Below are 26,696 nucleotides of genomic sequence, written 5' to 3'. Positions count from 1 at the left end.
CTGTCATCGATAAATTACATGTCTGTGTGTGTTTGTTTTCTTTGTCTTTTGCTTTCAAACAGCGTGCAAAGGGGTTCACTCTGTGCTTCACTCTTTCCATCTGAGTGTATTTTTCAATAGTGGAATTAAATGAACTGAGTGAATCCTCTTGTCAGTCATCCACAATCTTTGTCTCTGTGGGCGGAGGTGGGACCTCTAGCTTACACGCCTGCTCGTCGCGACCTCGTAGAGGCACCACAAAGAAACAAAAATTAACAGGAATAAAATTATTGCAAAGCCAAATGTCTAGTGTGGGAATATTTCGGCTACACACCAGTGAGCAAGATGGGCCCAACACGTACAAATGAGCTAGTACTGTATGCCAAAGTTGTTGGAAAGTGATGGCAAAAAAACATCACCCAAACCAGTTTTTCCAACTGGTTAAAAAAATAAACTTCAAGATGTTTAATATTAATGGAAGTGCAATTTTTGCTAACAGGGATTCCGTTTTATTTAGCTTTATTCAAAGTTCTTGACCTTCCAATTACAGTGGTAACAAAAAATAATGACAAAAAAAATAAATAAAATGTATTTGAAAGGAATACTTATAAGGAATTATTATTAATATATACATTATGATTACATTGTTGCTTAATTTGGTCTCAAAATAATGCTGTTTATCAGCAATAATATGTCAGAACAGCAAAATGTATTATCGGCTCAGGCATATGTATATGCTTTTAGCGTGTTTATTTAACACCTTTAACATCATGTTCATGTTAACAAAAAACTGTTTTTCTAAACAAACATGTATCCACATTGATGTGGACTTTTATGTTGGGGGCTGGAGCCTATCCTAGCTGCACTCGGGCGGAAGGCAGGCTACACTCTGGACAAGTCACCACCTCAACACAAGGCCAACACAGATAGATTCTAATGTGGTATTTTACGATTGAAGTGCTTTGATCAGAATCAGAATCACCTTTATTGGCCAAATATGTTTTTTAAAACAAAATAAATGTGGCTTTGTAGACTGTGCTCTCTTTGCAATGCAAGAAACAAAGAAAAACGCAGTAACTACAAGAGAGAACAGTACCGTGGCCACCATTTGATGACACGAAACATATCGGTAGCCTCTTCCGTCATTTTTGGTACTCAAACCTCCCGGGAAAAGGGCCAGAGCTGTTTAGCGTCTTCCATATTGACTTGTTTAATTCTGCAGCCTGTCACTACTACTATGTGTGATAATAACACTTGGAGAAACTTCACACATTTTTTTTTGACAGATTTTGAGAAGAGTTATTTGCATAAAATTTCTGAACCAGATTAATAATGATGGTGAATTAATCCAGATTAAATCCTGAATTTGATCAAATATAATAAATTTGGTCACAATACTCTTTATATTTGACATTTATTAGTGTCATTGCAAAGGTCGTTGACACTGACCTTCCATCTGACTATGCAAGCCAGGTCCAAGTTGGGTAGGAAGAATAAAAGCTTGCGGTAACCTTCCAGCCCAAGCTCTTCTTCTGAGCAGTGGTCCAGTGCCGACAGCAGGTAGGTGCCAAGGAAGAGGAAGGCCAGCGAGGTCACAACGTAGGGCACGAAAAGACCGTCCTTCAGAAACAAAGGCAGCATGCTGCATGGGCAGACAGAAAAAGCAATGCTCTTTACCTATGATTCATTGAAACCTCACACTAGATGGACACTACACATAATAGCTTTCAAATATGTCGCTGTATGTCATTAGGGTCACAAATACATTTTCGGAGTGAAGGGCAACAGTAAACCGCAGAGCTATTATCCCAGAGGTCCGACCGTCCCACACCAGCAGTTTGTTGCTGAGAGAGATAATGCTGACGTTTATACTAAGCTTATCTTAGTTTATCGGCGATGCCTGGACAAGAACAACAGTTGACTCATACTAAACAGCACAACACACCGACTATCAAAAACCTCGACACTGACAACAGAACAGCCATTATTTATGTTTCTATCCAAACAAAAAAAGCCCCATTCAAGAGTTAAACATTTTCAAAATGTAATAATCAATTAAAACAGACTGGTTACATTGTATGCTCTCCCTGTTTTGCACGAAGTATTCATTCAGCCAATTATGCAAACAAAAGATGTATTTTTTAGATAACTGAGCCTGGAGAGGATGCGCATTATGTCCCATGTCAGACTGTACTGAGAAACCAGAGAATGACCTCTTGTTCCTATACAATGCACACTTAGACAGCAGGCATTCTGGCTATGTCGGGTAATCCCCATGTATCCTTATACTAAACCACACACACAACAATTAGAGCTGCCGGAAGAATTTTACAACAGCTGGTGAAAGTTAGACGTAGCACCTGAAACACTACTTGTCTTTCCACACGGACTCCTCACCTTAACCCACAACTCACTGACAGTTTAAAGACTATTACTATATATACTATTACTTGCCATTTGATACACACAACCAAAGCCTAAAAGAATAAGTGACAGATTTATGTGGACTGGGCCGACTATTAACCAGGTCATGACATATGTTTGGACGCTGGAATTGAAACTGAATGACACCACTTAATTATTTCTCGGTTGTTTTTCTCCTGGACTTATTAAATGTGGTTGAATCAAGCCATTTTTAAGACATCATTCTTATTTAAAAAATTACCTTCATATTATTATTAAACAGTGCAGGATTGACCGTCTTAAATTATGTTATTATGTTATTTTAATAACATATTTAATAATAGATTAAATGAAAAAAAAAAATGGTGTTAAATAAATTATATTAAAAGGGACCTATGATGAATTGAATCTTTTCTGACTTACTAGTGTTGTTACAATATTGGATACTCGCGTTAAACAATGCCAAGGCATCAAATCATACGTTTCATGCTTGCACACAGTTTTGGATTCCTCTGTTCGCAGGGTTTAGCAGTCTGTCTACGTTGTGACGTAACAAAGATGTGGATGTATTTATTTGGACATTAAGTAAGCTCTCAGCCAAAAGGGGAATAGCTCCTCCCCTTCTGCTTCGGGCTAGGATGATACACAAAATAAGGTAGGACTTAGAAAAAAATATTTTTATTTATTTATTATTAAAGGCCTACTGAAATGAAATGTTATTATTTAAACGGGGATAGCAGGTCCATTCTATGTGTCATACTTGATCATTTTGCGATATTGCCATATTTTTGCTGAAAGGATTTAGTAGAGAACATCGACGATAAAGTTCGCAACTTTTGGTCGCTGATAAAAAAGCCTTGCCTGTACCGGAAGTAGCGTGACGTCACAGGTTGTGGAGCGCCTCACATCTGCACATTGTTTACAATCATTCCCACCAGCAGCGAGAGCGATTCGGACCGAGAAAGCGACGATTACCCCATTAATTTGAGCCAGGATGAAAGATTTGTGGATGAGGAAAGTGAGAGTGAAGAATTAGAGTGTAGTGCAGGACGCCAGGATGTATCTTTTTTCGCTCTGACCGTAACTTAGGTAAAAGGGCTCATTGGATTCCACACTTTCTCCTTTTTCTATTGTGGATCACGGATTTGTATTTTAAACCACCTCGGATACTATATCCTCTTGAAAATGAGAGTCGAGAACGCGAAATGGACATTCACAGTGACTTTTATCTCCACGACAATAAATCGGCGAAACACTTTAGCTTCGGAGCTAACGTGATAGCATCGTGCTTAACTGCGGATAGAAACAGAAGAAACATGCCCCTGACTGGAAGGATAGACCGAAGATCAACAATACTACTATTACTTCTACTATCAGGAGACACTGAACTAAACCCTGGACCTGTAACCACACGGTTAATGCTATCCCGCCTGGCGAAGCCTAGCAATGCTGTTGCTAACGACGCCATTGAAGCTAACTTAGCTACGGGACCTCGACAGAGCTATGCTAAAAACATTAGCTCTCCACCTACGCCAGCCCTCATCTGCTCATCACCACCCGTGCTCACCTGCGTTCCAGCGATCGACGGCGCGACGGAGGACTTCACCACGATCATCGGTGCAGTCGGCGGCCCGGAGACGGAGGAAGTCAACCCAGACACCGGTGAGGACAGCGGCGTGGCGGCGGACGCCGTTGTGTTGCTGTAGCCAGCCGCTAATACACCGATCCCACCTACAGCTTTCTTCTTTGCTGTCTTCATTGTTCATTAAACAAATTGCAAAAGATTCACCAACACAGATGTCCAGAATACTGTGGAATTTTGCGATGAAAACAGACGACTTAAGCTGGCCACCATGCTGTTCCAAAATGTCTGCTACAATCCGTGACGTCAAGCGCAAACGTCATCCTACCGAGACGTTTTCAGCCGGATATTTCCCGGGAAATTTAAAATTGCACTTTATAAGTTAACCCGGCCGTATTGGCATGTGTTGCAATGTTAAGATTTCATCATTGATATATAAACTATCAGACTGCGTGGTCGGTAGTAGTGGGTTTCAGTAGGCCTTTAAAAGGGGCAGCATGGCTCAGAATTGTAGTGTGGTTGGCCCCAACCAGATGGTTGTGGGCTAGATCCTCGGTTCCCCCTGTGACCATGTTAAAGGGAAACTGCACTTGTTTTAATGTTGCCTCACATTCAAATTCCCGATGTGAGACAAGCTCACAATCTGTATGTTTTTTATGCACTAACTCATAAAACGCTAGCAAAAGTCAGCTAACAATGGAGCAAACGGAAGTCGCTCTATTCTGCCTATAAAATGCTCTAAAAACATCCAAAACCCTCCATCAACGTTGTATACTGTATACACACTGCAAGTATACATGTAATGTTGTAACAGACACATTCATAATAAGATGTAATATTTATGTATTTTGGTCATTTTAAGCATACATCAGCATATTAATTTCACAGATGCAATGCAATAACTGTACCCACTTGGCATCCATTGGAGCTGGTCAACCAGAAGGTGGTCCCCACATCTGTAACCCCTTCCCAAGGTTTCTACTTTTTCCCATTTTGGGTTTTAAGTGTTTTCTTGCCCAGATTTAGGTTTCAGATCAGAGGTTGTCATTGTGGTTTGTGCAGCCCTTTGAGACACTTGTGATTTAGGGCTTTATAAATAAACCTTGATTGATTGATTGATTGATTGACAGACACATCGCAACACTACCAACCATGGCAGACTTTATGAGAGGCAACCACGACTAGTTTGGGACAAATGATGATCCAGAACCTTTAAGCCTGGTTATAAGGAGGCTCAGCTACAAGTTTTACAAGCTGTGTGCTAAACAGATCCAGCTTCAGTGAAACACTAAGCATCATGTACTGTCACAGTATTGCTAAGTGCTAAACAGAAATACAAATTATGCACGTGACAAAACAACCACTTACTGTACAATGTCTGCTCTCACTGGGATTTCAACTGATAGTGTGTTCATATATTCCCATTTAGATAAAGAATTAATCAAAATCCTCCCAAAAGGTGGGATTTTTTAAATTTTTTTTATTGTGGCCACAAACAAGTGTTTTTCCGTGTCTTTCTCGCCATCACTGGGTCTAAGTTCAATGTCAAAGTTGACCAACTTCTCTGTTTATGGCAACAACCTTCTACTATACAAGATAGAGGAATGATTTAGAACAGGGGTGGGCAATTAATTTTTACCGGGGGCCGCATGAGCAACCCGAGCACTGCTGGAGGGCCACACTGACAATATTTCAATTAAATTTTGCTCAAATTATTTTTGATATACCGTAAGATAGATAATAATAATAATATTTTCATTTAACCTAACTTATCTTTATACAAAAGCAGATGGCTTTTGATGGTTTTATTTTTAACACTTTCTTACACAACACTTCCTGATGTATATTACAATACAAAAATTTCAATTTCTGTCACTTTATCCTGCATCCTCTTTGTTGTAAAACCTTTATTTAACCAGATAAGAAAACGTGAACGTAGCACGCCTGTAAGGTGATTGGTGCAGAAGGAGGAAGCGTTGCTGTTGCGGAAATGAGGAGTGAGGATTGGTTTTCCTTTTGGAAAGAACGAGATAAGTTGAGCTGTGTTAGTATAGCTTGCTCAATAAAAGTTTAAAAAGTGCATCAGACTTGGTGTGCACTTCTTCTGGACGCTACAATTGATGTCAGAAGTGGGATGAAATGCCTCCCAGTTCGCCTTGCCATCAAACCTGGGAGTCTTCATTGAGGGCGGAATTCCCCCCGTGGCAAGCAGCGTGGCTGCACCTGTAAACGCTCTCTCTCTCTCTCTCTTTGCGGCGAGCTCCTCACGTGGCACGTACCTCCCGATGACGTAGCACACAAACAGTGCAGTATGCGCAAAGTTTTACTTCTGCCACCAATTGTAGCGTCCAGAAGAAGTGCACATCAAGTCTGACGCTCTTTTTAAACTTTTATTGAGCAAGCTATACTAACACAGCTCAACATATCTCGTTCCTTCCACACGCACGTCTCCTCACTCATTTACGCAACTCAAGAAGACAACATCTACTTCAGCAGGTCGTTACACTATATTCTTTAAACACAGCAACGTGTGTACCACAAATAAGCACACAGCTTTACCTTTACTTGTCTTGTTGAAAACACGCCATTCGTCATCAACTTTTCTCTTTTTAGCGGGCATCACTTGTCGCTGTGCGCCTTCCCTCACAGGACATACGCACATATAACACTTTTCAAAATAAAAGCAGCACAGTTGTATTGCACGCACGACAAAGATGTTTTTTTAAATTTATTTTGTAATTTGAGATTGCCGCTGCGCGCACGAGCATACGTCCACACGGAAGTAATACAAATAACGCTTTTCAAAACAAAAGCAGCACCGTTGTATTGCACACTCGAAATAGATGCTTTTTAAAATTTATTTTGTAATTTATAATTGGCCTCACGCGGGCCGGACAGGGACGTACAAAGGGCCGGATGCGGCCCGCGGGCCGCACAATGCCCAGGTCTGATTTAGAATATATCATTAACGTTCACCAACTCGGAGGCGATGCAGCAGCAGCAGCACAGTATATCAATACTGTAGCTGCATAAGCTATTTAGCTCTTTGTGATCATTGCACAGCTAAAAATAGTTTGTCTGTGTTAGTGCTTATAATACCAATATCTCTAATATTTGGTTTATATTCAGGTCACGAGATGTAAATGGAGTGTTGGCAGTTTTTGGATGTTTTTAGAGAGCTTTATGGGCGCAATAGACTACTTTTATTAGCTGCATTGTTAGCTGCCGCATAGTTGACGTATTTTATGAATTAGAACGCATTAAAAAAACATTTGTGTTCTTATAATTGTGAATAATAGACACAATTCCAAAAAAATTGCAGTTTCCTTTTAAAACCCATGTTGCTCCTGATGTGTCATCAGTATATGAATGTGGTAATAATGTCAAAGCGCTTCGAGTAACTTGAAGGTACAAAAGCGCTATACAAGTAAAATCCATTGACAATTTATCTAATTTTGGCATGCGCATAATAACACCGACATACAACATGTAATGGCAATTGATCGGAAAAGGTGCAGGTGTACCGAATGTTGTGACCAGTTGAATCTGTACGTTTATAAAGTTTCTTTCCAACTGTGCCTGGAAAGAAAAGAGCAGTGACGGCTTCAAGATATATATTTAAACGGTGTACTTTTTCAAAAGATAAAATATGATACTTTTGGAGAGGATGGGGCATGGTTTCATTTGCAATTGGGTAACGCCTCCAGAAACAGATAGACAGGTTATAAAAGTGACTGTGGAGCAAAATTTGCATCACAGAACATAAGGACGTTTAAATATAGAATAAAATCATCACAGGTCCCTTTAAATAAATACAATCATTGAGAAATATAAATACTGTACTTCCAAATCCACATTTTGAGTTACCTGAATGTTGAAGCCTGTAGGAACCAAATGGCCATTAGTGGAAGGTCATTCAGGAACAGACAGACAGGCCTAAAAAAAGATCAACATAAGCAGGTTATCAACACTGTCAAACACTGTACAGTAAAGGATTTGGGGTAGTGTTATGTGAGCATCAAATGTCAGCAGCAACACGTGTTGGTAATATTAAACTAATGACAAGATACATTATCCACATAAATCGGTTACTATTGTCTCCTCACATGGCAGTCACTCTTTGATTAACCATTATAGTTTTAATCATTAACATAACTGGTATGTACAATAAGTGATGGAAACATGTCACAGCAAGTGTCATATTTCAAAAGGAACAACAATATTTTGCCCCTGCGTTACTGTGTGAAGTTAATGGCTGGCTGCTTGCATCAGTGTTGACAAGTGATGTTGTATACTCTACTGCTCCAAGGGGGGCACTTTCCACCAGTCCCTGATCCCATAATTACAGTCACTGCTTGTTGGTGATCCTGTTACAGCCCAATAATTGATCCTGCGCAAACACCGCCCCAAGCTGCTGTCTTCCATTCTTTCCTAATCCCTAGACATGCATTACTGATTGATTTAGGGGGGACAGGTGGGAAATATAACTCAATAGTTAATAAAGCAACAATCTACTCTAATCTAGATTAATAGAGGAGCACAGATCCTCTGCTCTTGAATGTACCCATGGCTTTACCCTCTATCTTTATATAGTGGTCATGAACAACACGTATGTTATCTGATGAAATATGGCTGACATGAGCACACACAGCTCAAGTTTATGACAATGTTAAATTGAATGTGATGACAAAGGGCAAAAAAAAAAGTCATTTTGCAAATGTGCAGAACAAGGCTATTCAACTAGCGGACCGAGAATAACACCATATCTGCCCCCGAGTTCAGTTAAAATCTTGGGATACAAACATTTTTGCAGCTAATTCTTAAAAACAGAGTAGAGAGGAACTTGGACCATTGTAAACACATTGGCAGATCTTTGCATTAACATTTTAACCTTTAACCAAACTTGTGATTTACATAACTGAAGAGTTTTTCAACGCACACCTGTAAGCCCTATCCTTTATGGAAGTTACAAATTGTTTTCGTAATGTGATTTCTGTAACTAAGGTGTTGCTGTACGAACGCTTCATTTAAAAATGTTGTGTCCCGCTGGCAGTCATTTTGTGCTTGCTGCTGGTATTGAAGAGATAGGAAACTGGCTTCGTACCACAGGAAGTTTTTAACGGTGATGAAAACCCACTTTTCTGGAAAAAGTTGCCAAAGCGGACTTATTTTACGGAGGAAGAGAAGACTACTTCACGTTCAGCGACGTCTCTTCCAAGAGCATATAGACAGCCCCTCCCCCTTTCACCCCCTTGGTCTGCTCCTTTCTCTCCTCATGTGAGCTGCTTCTTTAACGATGTTAATGTAATTTAAGTAGATTAGAATTTTTAAATGTTTATTATTGTAGCTATATGGTTGTTAAATTTAAGGATTTTTGTGGTTTCTGATCAATTGTGAAGGCACCAAAGTGACTTGTGTGTATGCGCACGTGTTGGCAGAGGAGCGTATACAGAAAACAGCTCAACTTGACGTTGTTGTTTTGGCTTGTTAATAGAGAAAAAATTGATTCATCACCTCCTTGTTAAGTTTGTTTGATATACAGTATACTATACTTTATAGTACTTTATATTGTGTTGGAAGTGTACAAACCTTAACTAAAATAGGGAATTGTGTCAAGGTTGTAACTAGGGGTGTAACGGTACACAAAAATTTTGGTTCGGTACGTACCTCGGTTTAGAGGTCACGGTTCGGTTCATTTTCGGTACAGTAAGAGAACAACAAAATATACTGTACATTTTTGGGTTATTTATTTACCAAATTAGCAAAATCTTCCACCGAAAATATTTTTCTTAGTGGAATATTTTATGTGAAGTAAACGGAACCTGGGATAGGTCAATAATTCATAATAACATTGATTTTGCTTCAATATTATGTTTTGAGCAATGACAGTTTGAAAGAAAAAAAAACACCTTTGTTTTATTAGTCAACATTGCAACTTTTTCTAAATTACATTTCACCTTTAAGCTTTTTTATTTCACTTTTGTTATGTTTTTGTTTACTTTAATAGTATTTTTAGAATGCCTTTAAAACATTAGCTGTGGGCCGCAAATGGCCTCCGGGGCACAATTTTGAAACCCCTGCTATAGATAATAAAAAATTAAATCTGATAAATCTATGGATAAAAAGCAGAGCCTGGCGACGCATGCGCGTTTATCATAACTCTCTCGCTCTCTCTGTCTCTGCCCCTCCCTCACGAATAGTGCTGTGCGCACAATTTGTTTTGTTTTTAACCCCTTCTTAACCCTGAACATACATTGAAAATACATGCAACCCTAACTCAAAATGTCGGACATTTGAGGCATTTAAGAAACTCTGCCCTGACAGCTCCGCAAAAGAGGACATGTCCGGTGAAAAGAGGACGTATGGTCAGTCTATCGTAGCCCGTTAGCTGCTAGCATGCTGTGTGTTGTGCCTCGGTGTGCATTGTTTACACAACGTGCGTTACACTACTTAATATGTCCGTGTGGAAACTCGTTTGGTACACCTCCGAACCGAACCGGAACCCCCGTACCGAAACAGTTCAATACAAATACACGTACCGTTGCACCCCTAGCTGTAACCCATTATTCATATTTACCGGTACATTGTTTCTTATTGAGAAATGTGCTTCACTACACAAACTTTTCGATTTTCAAATCCTGTTGAAGAACCAATTAATTTCATAAATTAATAACAGTAGATAATGCTGGTTCTACTGAATATACAAAATACGAATAATAGTGAAGGGAGAAGTCCGGCCATCGGCCATTGGTTTTCTGGAAATGTGGCCCGAAAACAATTGTGTTGAATATCCCTGGTGTAGAAGATTGACAGCGTTTCTTGGGGGATAATTCAATTTGTATTTTTGCTATACTTACAAGGAAGCCAAGAGAATGGATTTCTCATGGACGTGAAAGGAGAAGAGGAAGAATGCCAGTGATGAGTTGACCTAGAGGGACAGAATTTTTAATTGTTACTAAATGATAATAGTGGACTTTTAAGAAAGTATACAGTGGTACATCAGTTGGCATGCATCCAACTTTTTGGCGAAACATTTTTTGTACAATTTAACTGTAATTGGTGATCTGCTTTACTTTATTTAGTATGATTGCAAAATAACCGACCATGGAGCAAAATAATTTCTGTAGTGTACAGTAATAGTCTAATCGAGTCACTAAATGAACCGCAAGGCTAGGGTAAGTCAAGCAAAACAATCAAGGGTATATATGGCGCTTACTGGCTTTGCTTTGTAGTTTTGTAGAGCAAAACTTTTGCGCGCATGCTTGCAATTACATCAGTTGACATAAACAAAGTTGTGTGAGCACAATGCCCTTCTCTGTGTGTTTTTGAATGTGACACGAGTGCCAGCACTTTGATAAACATCGTGGGAAATGCAATGAACTTCAAAAATAATTAGCTGCAAAGTACAGGGGTGGCGTTCGCTCATTGCCGCCAACTTCAATAGAGGTTAAAGTGGTATTTCATGGTCATTTATCCATTTCATTCATTAATTACTGTACATGCACGTAAAAAACCAATGTTTTCTAAAAAAATGTGCTTTGTTTTAATATTTTTGGTTGTCTGGAACAGATTATTAGATTTACAGGACACTGTTTGCTACGGCAAAATTTGTTTAGGTTTGCAATTAAACCATTTGGAACAGATTAATAACGGAAATCAAGGTACCACTATATTAGTATATGTATTATTGCAACTCACTTAACATTAGAATACTTCAATGACGGAAACAGGCAAAATTACTCAATAATGGACACTCGCGACCATTTCACCGTGTAGTCTGCCTTTGGCTTGACATCAGCATTGGAAAGGCTCTGGATGGTTGAGTGGATTGGTGGGTGGATGGATGGATGGGCCTAAATCGCTGATCACGCCCACTTTGAATAGCCAGAATGTAGTTTTGTCAACACTGATGGATGGATTGGTGAATGGATGGATGTGTGAACTGAAGGGGTTTCTGTGCCTAAATCACTAGCCATGGCCAATGAAATTGCCAGAAGGTAGGTTTTGTCAGCGCTGATGGATGGATGGATGGATGGATGGATGGATGGATGACTGTGCCTAAATCACTCACCATAGCCACTTTAAATTGCCAGAAGGTGGGTTTTTTCAACACTTGGATACAGGATGGTAGGACTGCTAAAATAGTGCAGGCCATACTGAAAACAAACAAACATAAAAACCCAATCAAAACATATATTCAGATGATTCAGATTCATTCCAAGGGACCAAACTGTGAAAATATTATATATCAGCACAACACATTGCCAGCCTGATCTGATGAGATTTTACAAAGATTTGAAGATTTTAAATCTGATTTTCAACATTAAATGAATACTGGTGCACAGTCAGCTCACATTATATGATTTGACATGCCAGCTTGTGACCATGCATATACGTAGTAAATGTCATTCAACTGGGCGCAGATTGGACAAACATTCAAGTGTCAAGCAAGGATTGTCCATGGAAAATTAAAATTGCTATTGTAAATTGCAAACTGCATCAGATGGTTAGGGGACTTTTACAATACAGCTTTTGATCATGCATACCGATTGAAAATGTGTAAAAATCGGACATTTGACAAATATTACAGTTTGAACTTTTTGCAATGAAAAAAAAGCATGTAAAACTGTCGATGGGAATTTCACACATTTGACCTTCTTAATGTAAGAAAAGCACATGTTTTAAAAGCCCAGTTGCAAAGAAATGGTGTGGTGCTTGTTCCAATGGCAAAAGTTTGCTAATGAAAAACCAGTGGCTAAAGCAATCTGTGATTTCATTATTAAAATTATATTGCTGAAAGACCAACCCTTTAGCATTGTTGAAGATACTGTTGTTTGTCAGTACAAATCCCCATGTAGTTTGTTAAATCCACCTTTGTTTGAGTGTTTCTAACCTCCAGGTGTGCACAAACTACAGTTACATCACATTTTGCCTACAGCTCGGGTTGACCCTGAGGTGGTTTTGTTAGTCTGCAACTTCTTGAGCCAACCTTTAATGTACCTGAATGATTTTAGGGTATAAATCCCAAAATGTTCGGAAACAGGCCTATGGAAATTCTCATTCATTCAGGTAATTATTCTGAGAGCATTTAATTATTGCAACTGGACTAAGTAAATAATTACCCTGAGAATACAATTACTTGAATAATAAAAATATCCACAGGTACAGTTAAATCAAAATTAATCATATATATATATTATCAAATACGTTATCGGTATCGGTCTTGAGATGCAGGAAGTTATCGATGTTGGCTCTACTGTAAGAAAAAAAGTTTTGTTCCAGAATCACAAAATCTGTTGACAGGGCTTCACATCAGGAGAGCAATTAGTAGATATCAATTTCCAAACATTGACTATGTTGATCATTGACAGTATCATTTGACTGTAGATCCTCTATTTTATTTACCCCTGTAGTGAAGGTTCTAGCGACAAAGAAAAGAGCACTAAAACACTGGACCCCTCTCTCTGGACCATTAGTTTAACCCTTCAATTGTCACCTACTGGGGGTGGGGGGTGGGGGAGTGAGAGGAGTGTGATTAGGTGGTAGTATGTGTCGAGTGGTCTGTCAGTTGGCTGAGGTATCAGGGCAACAATGTGTTTGTGCTTCAGAAATAGAAAATAGTTGTGTAAAGTTGAGCAGACATGGAACTACTCTAGTGCGGTAATTCAGTATGCTCACTCTAAACAACGGCAAGTGTCTTATGTATAAGGGTGGCATTTCACACTGTTTGAGAGTGGATTAATTCTATATACTTGCGCACATTTTAAATACAGTGCCAAAAGACAGGAGTGTTTTTCATTTGTTTGAAATTCAAAATTCACTACAGTAAAGGAGGTCTGACTTGAGCCAAGGAATTAACAGTCTGGCAGAATCATGCTCATGCAGGAAACATATGACCTATACTTAGGGTGTTGAGCTATTTAAACACAATCCTCCATGACACAACTGTTACATCAACTGTTTCCTCTCAGTGATTTACAGGATGTCGGCTTTTGTTCAAAATAGTAAATCCAAAAACTTCCTGTGATGCTTAGTTGACACCTGGTTCTTTTTCAGAACAACTTGTATCATAAAGACATTAAGGTTTTACTTTTGTTTTGCTGTATACAACACACTTCCTTTCAGTAACTCCAAGAGCAACACCAAAGTTCTTGTCGCCACATTCTAAAAACTTTGACTTCATGTTCAGAGGGTCCCCACAAGATGTTTCTAGCTCACTCATTCACAGTATTCACACCCTTGGGCAGGCTCGGCTTTCCCACCAAAAGGATTCACGACATAAGAGAGGTAGGTTGAATGGAAGAAAGAGACAAATCACAGAAAGAACAATAGATGGAGAAGATCAGTTTTGATAAACAGATGTACGAATTACCTGAGGTAGAGTTGAAAGTCACTGGACAGAATGGATCTAATCTTTATTAGGACGTTCAAGCTGCACCATGTGTTGGCCACCTTATCCTGTCCACACAAGTACACAACTTGGTTAAATGATAAATGGTAAATGGGTTATACTTGTATAGCGCTTTTCCACCTTCAAGGTACTTAAAGCGCTTTGACACTATTTCCACATTCACATCAAACCAGGAACCCTGAAGTTGCTGGTTCGGCCGCTGTACCAACCGAGCCACGCCGACAGGCCAAATGATTGTCATCACATTCAAGAACATTTAATTACTGCAATACATTTTGCAATGACCATTTATTGTTCATATACTGTATTTTTTTTAAACACGTCATTATATCTTTGCAAACTCAATTACTATATGACTCTGATGTCCAATTTGGAAAGAAAGCAAATAAGTGACATAAATTCCCTTCCGGAAAGTGAAACAGAAATTCCCGGGAACATTCCTGGTACACAGGTTTTGAAAGTACAGTTCAGAAGTGTGTGGTAAGTGACACGCTCTCCGAAAAACATGGGACTTATTTCTAAACAGTGGGACATAAGATCAAAAGTCATGTAAAGAGAGTAGTTTTCCCTTGACCAGCAGTTACAGACCAACCACAGAACATAATGTAATAATCAAAGTTTTAAAGGAATAATTAATTAAGAATTAATTGGACAGTTTTATTTATAAATGCTAGGTTAGAGTGTAAATATTTCAGATTTTTGATGTTAAGTTTAGAAATTAATTAAATAATTTGCTGATTAAATGTCAGCTGAGGAAATGGTCATCATTTCCTTCAGCCCAGAGAAACTTCATTTGTGTCTAACGAGTTGGAGACAATTTGCAAAACAAAAACACAGTGAAAGTAATACATGTATACATTAATAGATTACATATTTCAAATTATTACATTAATGATTTTAGCACTTCCAAATTAATAAAATGTGATCTCATTATTATAATCTACAAATGCTCTAGTGTCGGGCCACAGCCAGACATCTTATTTCTGTCTCCCTTCCATGCTACAGCTGCTCACAACACAGCTGTGTAGACCCTCATGGCAGCCCCGTCAGCAAAGGGTTGTGCAATGTTTCGCTGTCTAAACTACAGCCCTCTCTGTTTTCTCTCCAAATAACCACCATGGGAATTTTTTTGAACACCACCTGAAGGCAACACATGATCGGGAAGGGGGTCAGGCTCTTCAGCAATTGGTGCTGCACCGTCACCTATAAGCTATGTTGGAATTTCACAGGGAGAAGCATTTGGTGCCATTTTTCTGTGAGCGGGCAGCAATCTGAGATGCCAGAATGTAGTTCAGTAGGTAAACTTACAACAGCTCCCTCCCAGAAGTTGCCACAAGCACCACACCACATCTCGCCGTCCCCAACAAACTTTCACACCCCTTTACACAAAGCGTATGTTTGCACACATAATTTCACAGTTAAGGACAATGTTCCCCCAGCAGCCTGTCTGAGTGTCATCACAGTCTCTGGCATCTTGTGTTGGTTACTAGGGCTGTGAATCTTTGGGTGTCCCACGATTCGATTCAATATCGATTCTTGGGGTCACGATTCGATTCAAAATAAAAAAAAATCGATTCAACGCGATTCTCGATTCAAAAACGATATTTTCCCGATTCAAAACGATTCTCTATTCATTCAATACATAGGATTTCAGCTGGATCTACCCCAGTCTGCTGACATGCAAGCAGAGTAGTAGATTTTTGTAAAAAGCTTTTATAATTGTAAAGGACAATGTTTTATCAACTGATTGCAATAATGTAAATTTGTTTTAAGTATTAAATGAACCAAAAATATGACTTATTTTATCTTTGTGAAAATATTGGACACAGTGTGTTGTCAAGCTTATGAGATGCGATGCAAGTGTAAGCCACTGTGACACTATTGTTCTTTTTTTTTTTATAAATGTCTAATGATAATGTCAATGAGGGATTTTTAATCACTGCTATGTTGAAATTGTAACTAATATTGATATTGTTGTTGATAATATTCATTTTGTTTCACTTTTTTTGGTTTGTCCTGTGTCGTGTTTGTGTGTCCTCTCAATTGCTCTATTTATTGCAGTTCTGAGTGTTGCTGGGTCGGGCTTGGTTTTGGAATTGGATTGCATTGTTATGGTATTGCTGTGTATTGTTTTGTTGGATTGATTAATTTAATTTTTTTTTAAAATAAATAAATAAATACATAAAATAATCCATCCATCCATCATCCATCCATCTTCTTCCGCTTATCCGAGGTCGGGTCGCGGGGGCAGCAGCCTAAGCAGGGAAACCCAGACTTCCCTCTCCCCAGCCACTTCGTCCAGCTCTTCCCAACCCTCACTGGAAACGTGTCCGACTTACTGCCGGCAATGCGGACCAAACTCTGGCACTGATCATACAGGGAGCGGACCGCCACAATCAGACAGTCCGATACCCCATACTCTATGAGCACTCCCCACAGGACTTCCCGAGGGACACGGTCGAATGCCTTCTCCAAGTCCACAAAACACATGTAGACTGGTTGGGCAAACTCCCATGCACCCTCAAGGACCCTGCCGAGAGTATAGAGCTGGTCCACAGTTCCACGACCAGGACGAAAACCACACTGTTCCTCCTGAATCCGAGGTTCGACTATCCGGCGTAGCCTCCTCTCCAGCACACCCGAATAGACCTTACCGGGGAGGCTGAGGAGTGTGATCCCACGATAGTTAGAACACACCCTCCGGTTCCCCTTCTTAAAGAGAGGAACCACCACCCCGGTCTGCCAATCCAGAGGTACCGCCCCCGATGTCCATGCGATGCTGCAGTGTCTTGTCAACCAAGACAGCCCCACAGCATCCAGAGCCTTAAGGAACTCCGGGCGGATCTCATCCACCGCCGGGGCCTTGCCACCGAGGAGCTTTTTAACTACCTCAGCAACCTCAGCCCCAGAAATAGGAGAGCCCACCACAGATTCCCCAGGCACTGCTTCCTCATAGGAAGACATGTTGGTGGGATTGAGGAGGTCTTCGAAGTATTCCCTCCACCGATCCACAACATCCGCAGTCGAGGTCAGCAGAACACCATCCTCACCATACACGGTGTTGATAGTGCACTGCTTCCCCTTCCTGAGGCGGTGGATGGTGGTCCAGAATCGCTTCGAAGCCGTCCGGAAGTCGTTTTCCATGGCTTCCCTGAACTCCTCCCATGTCCGAGTTTTTGCCTCCGCGACCGCTGAAGACGCACACCGCTTGGCCTGTCGGTACCTGTCCGCTGCCTCAGGAGTCCTATGAGCCAAAAGAACCCGATAGGACTCCTTCTTCAGCTTGACGGCATCCCTCACCGCCGGTGTCCACCAACGGGTTCTAGGATTACCGCCACGACAGGCACCAACTACCTTGCGGCCACAGCTCCAATCAGCCGCCTCGACAATAGAGGCGCGGAACATGGTCCATTCGGACTCAATGTCCAGCACCTCCCTCGTGACATGTTCAAAGTTCTTCCGGAGGTGGGAATTGAAACTCTCTCTGACAGGAGACTCTGCCAGACGTTCCCACCAAACCCTCACAATGCGTTTGGGCCTGCCAGGTCTGTCCGGCATCCTCCCCCACCATCGCAGCCAACTCACCACCAGGTGGTGATCGGTAGAAAGCTCCGCCCCTCTCTTCACTCGAGTGTCCAAAACATGAGGCCGCAAATCCGACGACACAACTACAAAGTCGATCATGGAACTCCGGCCTAGGGTGTCCTGGTGCCAAGTGCACATATGGACACCCTTATGTTTGAACATGGTGTTCGTTATGGACAATCTGTGACGGGCACAAAAGTCCAATAACAAAACACCGCTCGGGTTCAGATCCGGGCGGCCATTCTTCCCAATCACGCCTCTCCAGGTTTCACTGTCGCTGCCAACATGAGCGTTGAAGTCCCCCAGTAGAACGAGGGAATCACCCGGGGGAGCACTCTCAAGTACTCCCTCGAGCGAATCCAAAAAGGGTGGGTACTCTGAGCTGCGGTTTGGCGCGTAAGCGCAAACCACAGTCAGGACCCGTTCCCCCACCCGAAGGCGGAGGGAAGCTACCCTCTCGTCCACCGGGTTGAACTCCAACATGCAGGCTCTGAGCAGAGGGGCAACAAGAATTGCCACCCCAGCCCGTCGCCTCTCACTGCCGGCAACGCCAGAGTGGAAGAGAGTCCAGCCCCTCTCGAGAGAACTGGTTCCAGAGCCCTTGCTGTGCGTCGAAGTGAGTCCGACTATGTCTAGTCGGAACTTCTCCACCTCGCGCACTAGCTCAGGCTCCTTCACCCCCAGCGAGGTGACGTTCCACGTCCCAAGAGCTGGCTTCTGTAGCCGAGGATCGGATCGCCAAGTGCCCTGCCTTCGGCCGCCGCCCAGCTCACTTCGCACCCGACCTCTATGACACCTGCTATGGGTGGTGAGCCCATTGGAGGGGGGACCCACGTTGCCTCTTCGGGCTGTGCCCGGCCGGGCCCCATGGGGACACCAGGCACTCGCCATCGTGCCCCACCTCCGGGCCTGGCTCCAGAGGGGGGCCCCGGCGACCCGCGTCCGGGCGAGGGAAATCTGGGTTCCTTGTTTTTATCTTTCATTGAGGTCTTCGAGCTGCTCTTTGTCTGATCCCTCACCTAGGACCAGTTTGCCTTGGGAGATCCTACCGGGGGGCATAAAGCCCCCGGACAACATAGCTCCTAGGATCATTGGGACACGCAAACTCCTCTACCACAGTAAGGTGGCAGCTCAGAGAGGAGTACATAAAATTAAAAAAAATAGATTTTTTAAAAATGAGAATCGATTCTGAATCGCACAAAGTGAGAATCGCGATTCGAATTCGAATCGATTTTTTCCCACACCCCTATTGGTTACCCATGTAAGAAATGTCTGTGTGCAGTGTTCCCTCGGTTTATCGTGTTTTATCCTTTCAGACCACCCCGTGGTAGATGCATTTCCTTGAATTAGAGACCCTATTTATTTTATGATGTATACTAATTTTGTGGTGCTTTAACTTACAAGCAACGTGAGATTAGAGCTGTCTCGCAGCTTTTTGTTTTGCTTTAAATTGCAAGCATACCATGAGGTGCGAGTATTTTCGCTCTCGGTTGAAGTAATATTTGTAACAGGGCTGTGCCATTTGAGCAATAAAGGGATAATATACTATTACACGTTGTTGTTCCAGCTTCGTTTACACAAGAAACAAAGAAATCAACACAATCCTGCCCTAAAACCATACTAATCGGAACAAAAAAAAAATTAGAGCAAAATAAAGGAAGTGGAAAAACAAATTTAGAGAAACAAACTATTGAAAATACGTCCTACCTGTTAGCAGCCGAATCGGCAAGTGAGCCAGCATTCGCAAAATGCAGCCACACATGTCCAAACGATGAACATTTATACATAAAAATATTGAAAAGCTTCAGATGCTGTGTTTGACGTGTTTCAGTTAGTTCTGTCTAGTTTTGACTCAACAAAATGGATGGTCGAGCATTAGCTTTGGTACACAGACATACATATCACTTGTTGTCAACACTGACTTTTCCGCTTCATCACTCAAATACGTCTCTGAGGAACTTAATAAGCGATTTCCTAGCTCCTTTTGTTACACGATTGACAGTGTTGCCAGATGTCACAAGAGAAACGCTCCAGCACTATAGAAACTAGTAGCTTATAATAACTGATAAAAGCAGACTTGGCAACACTAGACGAAGAAGCAGCCCAAAGGAGACACCGCATTAGTCAGGTCCTCTAGAAAATGTCTGTACAATACTATTACATTTAGAAAAATTACTGTAGTTGTTTGTAGTACATGCTTTGGTAACGTTTTTTAAACAATATTTTTTGTCCAAGTTTTTTTTTTTTTTTTAAAGACATGTTAAATTGTTATTTTTTTGTGAGGGTATGGGGGGTCAAGCACAGATTAAATTAATTTTAATAGGCTGATTTGAGATACCAGTGTTTTGCGTTATGTGCTCGGCCGTGGAACACAATGTGCACGTAGGTTGAGGCACCAGCTCTACTATGTGCCTTTAAAGTAACAGTAGAGTGGAAAAACAAGTTGCCTCTATATTGAAGCTATTATCATCCATCCATCCATCCATCCATTTTCTACCGCTTATCCCTTTTCGGGTCGCGGGGGCTATTATCATATATTTCTGATTTATGACATCAAAATACTTTTACATTTTGCAAATAAATAGATATGACCAAAACAGTATCAATCTCAGAGAGATTATCGAGCTTATTTGAGAGTTAATGAGGAAGCCATTCACGTGATCCGTGACATAGCGTTAGGAACCACAGCTCCCTTCCCCATCAACAACAATGCTAACTAATCAAGCAGATTTCGTGAGAGCCAACAACAATTACTTTGGGAAAAATTATGATCAGAAACTTATATTTTTGAGCCCAAACCCAAAGATAATGAGCAATAGGTTTTAGAAGCAAAGTGCTAAATGGATGCAGCTTTATTGTAACAATAGAGCATTAGCAACATTGTTAGGTGCCAAACATACAAACTAACCATTATAAATCATAATAAAACAAACACTTACTGTACAATTTACACTCTCGTTGGGATGCCGAACAACGGGACGCTCACTAAATTCCATTTTAAATGAAGCCTCAAATCGCAATCCTCACGAAAGGTTAAAAAAAGTTGCAGCAACTATGACTTTTTCGCCCTCTCAGGGGATGTCGAAGTCGACCAGCCTGTCGGTCCATAGCCACATTAGTCTACTACCAGGTGAGAGATGCATGAATTATAATCTAGAATTTACTTTTAGCAAGTGTGAGATGAAGCAGAAGCAGACGCCGGCTTAGTGTGTCAACCATAGCAGAGTAAGCTAGCATTAGCTAACTGCTATTAATGCCCCGCTAAAATAGGCCAACTGCATTGGCGCTTATAATAACAATATCGCTTACATTTGGTTTTTCAGGTCACATCATCTAAATGGAGTATTATTGGCGGTTTCTGGATGTTTTTAAGAGGGTATAATGGGCGCAATAGAAGACCCTTGATCTGTTAGCTCAATTGTTAGCAATTTTTTGACAATTTCGAATGCATTAAAAAAAGCCAAGCAAATGTGTTCTTGTCTTACATAAACATTGTGAATGATAAACAGCACATCTCTTTGCAATTTTTGTGTATTTCCATTATTGCTGATCTAATAATATGGTCAGAGTGCAGAAGCGTTACTACAGTGATCTAGAATCTAAGGAAATTGCCAAAAATATTTTAAGCGGAATATCCAAAATGGCTGACTGAATTTGTAATGTTCAGATGGTATTTTCACATACTTTGCAAATTGTAAATGCAATTGGATAGGGTTTAATGAATACAATGAAACACAAGTAGTCAACTTCTTTTCCCACTCTACTGGTACTTTCCATCTTTTAGAAGCTAAACACTTCATTTGTGCTTAAAACTCTTCATACACTCTGAAACCTATGTAATTTTAACATTAAACTTAAATGGGTACTCAAATTGAATGTACTCAGTGGTACTTCAAAATATGTGATGCACTGAGATCGTAGTAAAGTAAACCATAAAGTGGCCAGGGAATACTAAATGGTTTTTTTGTCTATATGTGATTACAGTTAGAGTGGCACAAACATTTCTTTGAACATGTAACTTTTAAACTTATATATTTTTTTTATTCCTAAGGCATCTTTTAATTATTTTAAGAGTGAATTATATTTACGTAGCGCTTTTCTCTTGAGACTCAAAGTGCTTTACATAGTGAAACCCATTATCTACATCTTCAAGCTACATTTAAACCTGTGTGGGTGGCACTGGGAGCAGGTGGGTAAAGTGTTTTGCCTAAGGACACAACAGCAGTGACTAAGATGGCAAAAGCAGGGATCGCACTTGGAACCTTGAAGTTGCTGGCATGGGCACTCTATCAACCGAGCCACTCCGTCCCACGCCACATCATTATGCAAAATGAAAGTTATGAAACTTTTCAGTCACCAAGGGTCTGTTACATGTTTTCTGAAGCGCATTCTTTGGCTGACATGAATTTGTACCACTCTTTTAATCAGCCAATAATACAGACCGGCCATAAGATTTGTTAGCTAAAAGAAGCCCTAGAATGTCAAACTAGAACAGTACTGACTACACCTTACATCTAAGATTTCAGAATAAGCCATCTCCACACTCTCCTCATATCCTTTCACTTCCTAGAGATAGAGTGTAACTGATCCCCTGACCTTTCTCAGATTTGATTCTTGTTATCCTTCTCTGATCAGTGACGGACTGAAGGACTTAACTGTGTTTACCATGCTGAGAAAATGGAACTGTTTGGAGGACACAAGGAACCATTGCTTGCCTCTCATTAAAACATTCCAGTATCTTTCAATTCAATGATTATTTTTCAAATGCATGAAGTTTCTCGGGAATAAAATGTAATTCCCTGGAAACGTTGTTATGGGATCACACGTGTCCTCCTGTTTATTTGTTTGAACCACAATTCTTAGACAAGTGCAAAAAAAGAACAGAGGCTTTCTTGGTGGAAAGATTAGATCTGTGACATGTGAGTTTCTCGTTTTTCTTTCAACTGTTGTACCTCAAATAAGCCTCGAGACACGGGAAATATTCTCCTGAGCACCTGCAAGGCCTGGCTAGGGTCAGACAAGAAAGGCAGCCAACAGAGGGCAAAAGTCACCAGCACTGTAGCAGCGACTTTCAGAAACAGCAACAACCTGAAAAAAAAAAAAGAGTGTAACACAAAAATAGTAATTTAAAAAATAAGCATTACATGAATGAAATGTGAGCATCCTGTTATAATGATTCATAAAAGCTCAGCCATTAACAGATAATATACAAATTAAACTATTTTATCTACACTCAACATTTTGATGAAGATTTTATTTTAATTTATGATTTTATTCGCATTCTTGTAAATTGTATGCACTTTGATTTGCCTTGCCTACAAGTTGTGCTCTATGAATAATTGATTCTCTATAAAAAGTGTTCTGTGTTAACATTTCTGGGTGTCTAGAGAAGAATATTTGGACTTCCAAATTTGTTTTGGTTTTTTAACAAATCCTTGAGAATGGATGAATAACAAAAACTGAGGTACCACGGTAGTTGGGCTGCCCTTGTTTAGGGATTTGAATTCCCTTTGAGGAATGCAGTGAAAGCCACACATCAGCCTTGAGTCTTCAGTGTAGGTCATACCCTGCAGTGATCTTGTCAGCTGTAGCTGGGAAGCTGCTAGTGAAGCTGCACACATGAGCATAGCTGAAGAGTTTGGGCATGGCTAAAATGTCATCTGGACATATCTTCCCACCAATCCTTCTAATCCGCCACTCCATTTGTTTGAAATGTCCTTGGAACATTGTTACTAGATAAACAGACACGAGTAACAGCATCCAATCTGATTACCTCAGTAATTATGTGGTGCTTGAGAGAACTGAGCTTTCTTACACCAAGTGACATAGGTCAAAACGACATGAAGGCATAATAAGAATCTATTATGGACAAATATTTTTCAGCTTGCTTTTCTAGCTGTAACCACAAGCCTAGAATGCACATAACAGACAACAAGAAACTAAATTCTACTCTCATCACTCGCAACACTTGCACAGCATTGGAGAGACATAAAAAGACTCACCCTCGACCTCTCAGGCCCAATTTAACACACTTTCCCAGGAGGTAGCAGAAGAACGGCAGAGCATGGTAGAGTTCCATCTGTTTGTAGTTGAGGGCCATTGTGAAAGCCATTGAGCCCAGTGCATCCCAGCCCAGTCCAAGAGCCAGAACAGCCCACAGGGCAAAGCCAAGGCTTACTGCATTGTACCTGGTACTGTTAAGTTCAATATTATAATAATGAATCTTTTAATTAGGGCTGTCAAAGTTAACGTGTTAATTAATACATGCAATTGATCACAAAACAAATTACAGCATTAATCATGTATAAAAGCGCTGGTTCATTTTGACTACACATGCTTCTTTACCTTAACCGTAAATGGCTACATCTACGACGCAGGTCGTTATATGGTCCTTGACCCTTAAATTTTTTGTGGCCTTCAACAAGATTTTGTTTGTAGCCTCATTTGGTCTTTAAAAGGGAACTGCGCTTTTGGGGGAATTTCATAGTCATTCGCAATCTCTATGTGAGAAAAGAACACGTCTTTCTCATTTTTGTGAATCTCAACTTGCCGGCTAACGATGCAGGTACCGGTAATCGGGATTAAATCTACTCCACCTAAAAGTCCTCTAAAAAACATCCAACAATGTTTTATATACGTACATGCTGTAACTGTATAAGTAAAGTAGTAGCAGGCACATTTATAATAACATGTAATATTTACGCATTTTGGTCATTTTAAGCATTGTCAGAACTTTTAGAAGCTGAGTAATAAGCAGATCCAGCTTGAGTCATCAATCGGCATCCCAGTCAGAGCAGACATTGTACAGTAAGTGATTGTTGTAATATTTTCGTAGTTTGTGTTTCTTGTTTATCACTTAGCAGTACTGCTACATGATGTTTACCCCGAATTTCCACTGAATGCGCAACTACCTGCACACTCTTTCTGTTATTATTCAAGTCTGTGTGTCAATTTCCACCGCCCGCAGAACGTCACCATCATACCATTGTCGTTCCGCATTCCAGCGCTAAATATACGCAAAACTTTAATTTTTTACGGACACCGCAAAAAATCTGTTAAATTCAGCTAAAATCTGCTAGTGTTGGACAGGAAGTCACGCACAAAAACAAAATATAGTATTCTTTTACTTTCAAAATAAATTACTTCGTCATCAAGGCGGATCGCATTTTAGACTTTGAAAGGTCCTATTGGGCGGCGACGGACATTAAGTCAACTTGTCAAAGGTTTTCAGACTTAATTTGGGTTAGTGTTTCACCAGAGCTAGATCTACTTAGCGTCAAGCATCTAAAACTTGTAGTTAATCCTCTGTATATTCAGGCTCAAAAATGCAAGGTTCTGGATCCTCATTTGTCTCAGAGTAGTCGTAGTTGGCTCTCAAGAAGTCTGCCATGATTAGTAGTAGCTGTTATTGTTGAAAGAAATAGTGAATGTTGCAATGTGCTCTATAAAATGTATGCGCCGTCAAAATGTTCCGGTTATGCTTTAAATGACCAAAATATGGTAAATATTATATGTTTTCATGAATGTGCCTGGTACGAGATTACATATATACTTACAGCATTTATATAAAATGTTGTTGTTTTTTTTAGAGGACTTTATAGGCGGAATAAATTAAATCCTCATTACCTGCATTGTTGGCTGACTTTTACTAGCATTTATTAATGATTTAGAATGCATAAAACAAGAACATGTGTTCTTGTCTCACATAGGGATTTTGAATTTTAGGCAAAATTCCAAAAAGTGCAGTTTCCCTGTCAGTTAATTTAAATTATACATGCAAGTAATTTACTGCGATTAATCGTGATTAATAAAATATTCATAAGTGTGATAATCTTTTTTATTTATATATTTTTTAAATGCATTAATTGACCGCACTAGTTTTAATGTCAAGTCTGGGTAAGTGAAGTGAAGTGAATTATATTTATGTTACGCTTTTTCGCAAGAGACTCAAACGCTTTACATTGTTAAACCCAGTATCTACATTTTAAAGCTAGATTTAAACCAGTGGGTGGCACTGGGAGCAAGGTGGGTGAAGTGTCTTGCCCAAAGGCACAACAGCAGTGACTAGGAAAGCGGAAGCTGGATTCGAAACAGGAACTCTCAAGTTTCTGGCCAGCTGCTCTCCCATCTGAGCCACACCACCCACAAAGTACTGCCGTAGAACTTAAAATCAGGTACTTTTTTGGAGGGAAAATGTTTACTGCCCTCTTCATTCTGCAAACACTTATGATGAAATTAAAAAAAACTTTTTTTTTACCATATTGCCCAACCCTGTATACAGCCATACATCCTATTTACACTTTGATGTGTATGAATTAGTGTTGTAACAATACCAATATTTTGGTACCGGTACTAAAATTATTTTGATACTTTTCGGTACTTTTTTAAATAAAGAGGACCACAAAAAATTGCATTATTGGCTTTATTTTAACCAAAAAATCTTAGGGTACATTAAACATATGTTTCTTATTGCAAGTTTGTCCTTAAATAAAATAGTGAACATACTAGACAACTTGTCTTTTACTAGTAAGTAAACAAACAAAGACTACTAATTACCGTAATTTCCGGACTATAAGCCGCGCCTGACTATAAGCCGCACCAGCTAAATTTAGGGGAAAATACAGATTGCTCCATATATAAGCCGCACCTGACTATAAGCCGCAGGGTTTTGATGTGTAATTACCGTAGTATATAGGGGTTCCTGCTACCACGGAGGGGATTGTCGGGACAGAGATG

General features: G+C 40.2%; 1 protein-coding gene across 2 annotated transcripts in view; it reads right to left on the bottom strand.

Annotated features, from left to right (window-relative positions):
• The window catches only part of alg6 (ALG6 alpha-1,3-glucosyltransferase), a 106,283-nt gene that overhangs the window by 73,504 nt on the left and 6,083 nt on the right, over positions 1–26,696 (bottom strand). For both annotated transcript variants that reach the window (XM_062028257.1, XM_062028256.1), the window contains exons 7-13: positions 23,963–24,148; positions 22,913–23,048; positions 14,337–14,422; positions 12,036–12,120; positions 10,822–10,892; positions 7,832–7,900; positions 1,429–1,621 (exon numbers count right to left, since the gene is read on the bottom strand). In XM_062028257.1, coding sequence (XP_061884241.1) covers positions 1,429–1,621; positions 7,832–7,900; positions 10,822–10,892; positions 12,036–12,120; positions 14,337–14,422; positions 22,913–23,048; positions 23,963–24,148 — 826 coding nt within the window. The remainder of the gene's footprint in view (positions 1–1,428; positions 1,622–7,831; positions 7,901–10,821; positions 10,893–12,035; positions 12,121–14,336; positions 14,423–22,912; positions 23,049–23,962; positions 24,149–26,696) is intronic.

Source organism: Entelurus aequoreus, linkage group LG19 (assembly GCF_033978785.1).
Source record: "Entelurus aequoreus isolate RoL-2023_Sb linkage group LG19, RoL_Eaeq_v1.1, whole genome shotgun sequence".
In the NCBI taxonomy this organism is placed as follows: Eukaryota; Metazoa; Chordata; class Actinopteri; order Syngnathiformes; family Syngnathidae; genus Entelurus; species Entelurus aequoreus.
Note: the sequence above shows the minus strand (reverse complement) of the source record. Positions and strands in the feature narration are given on the sequence as shown.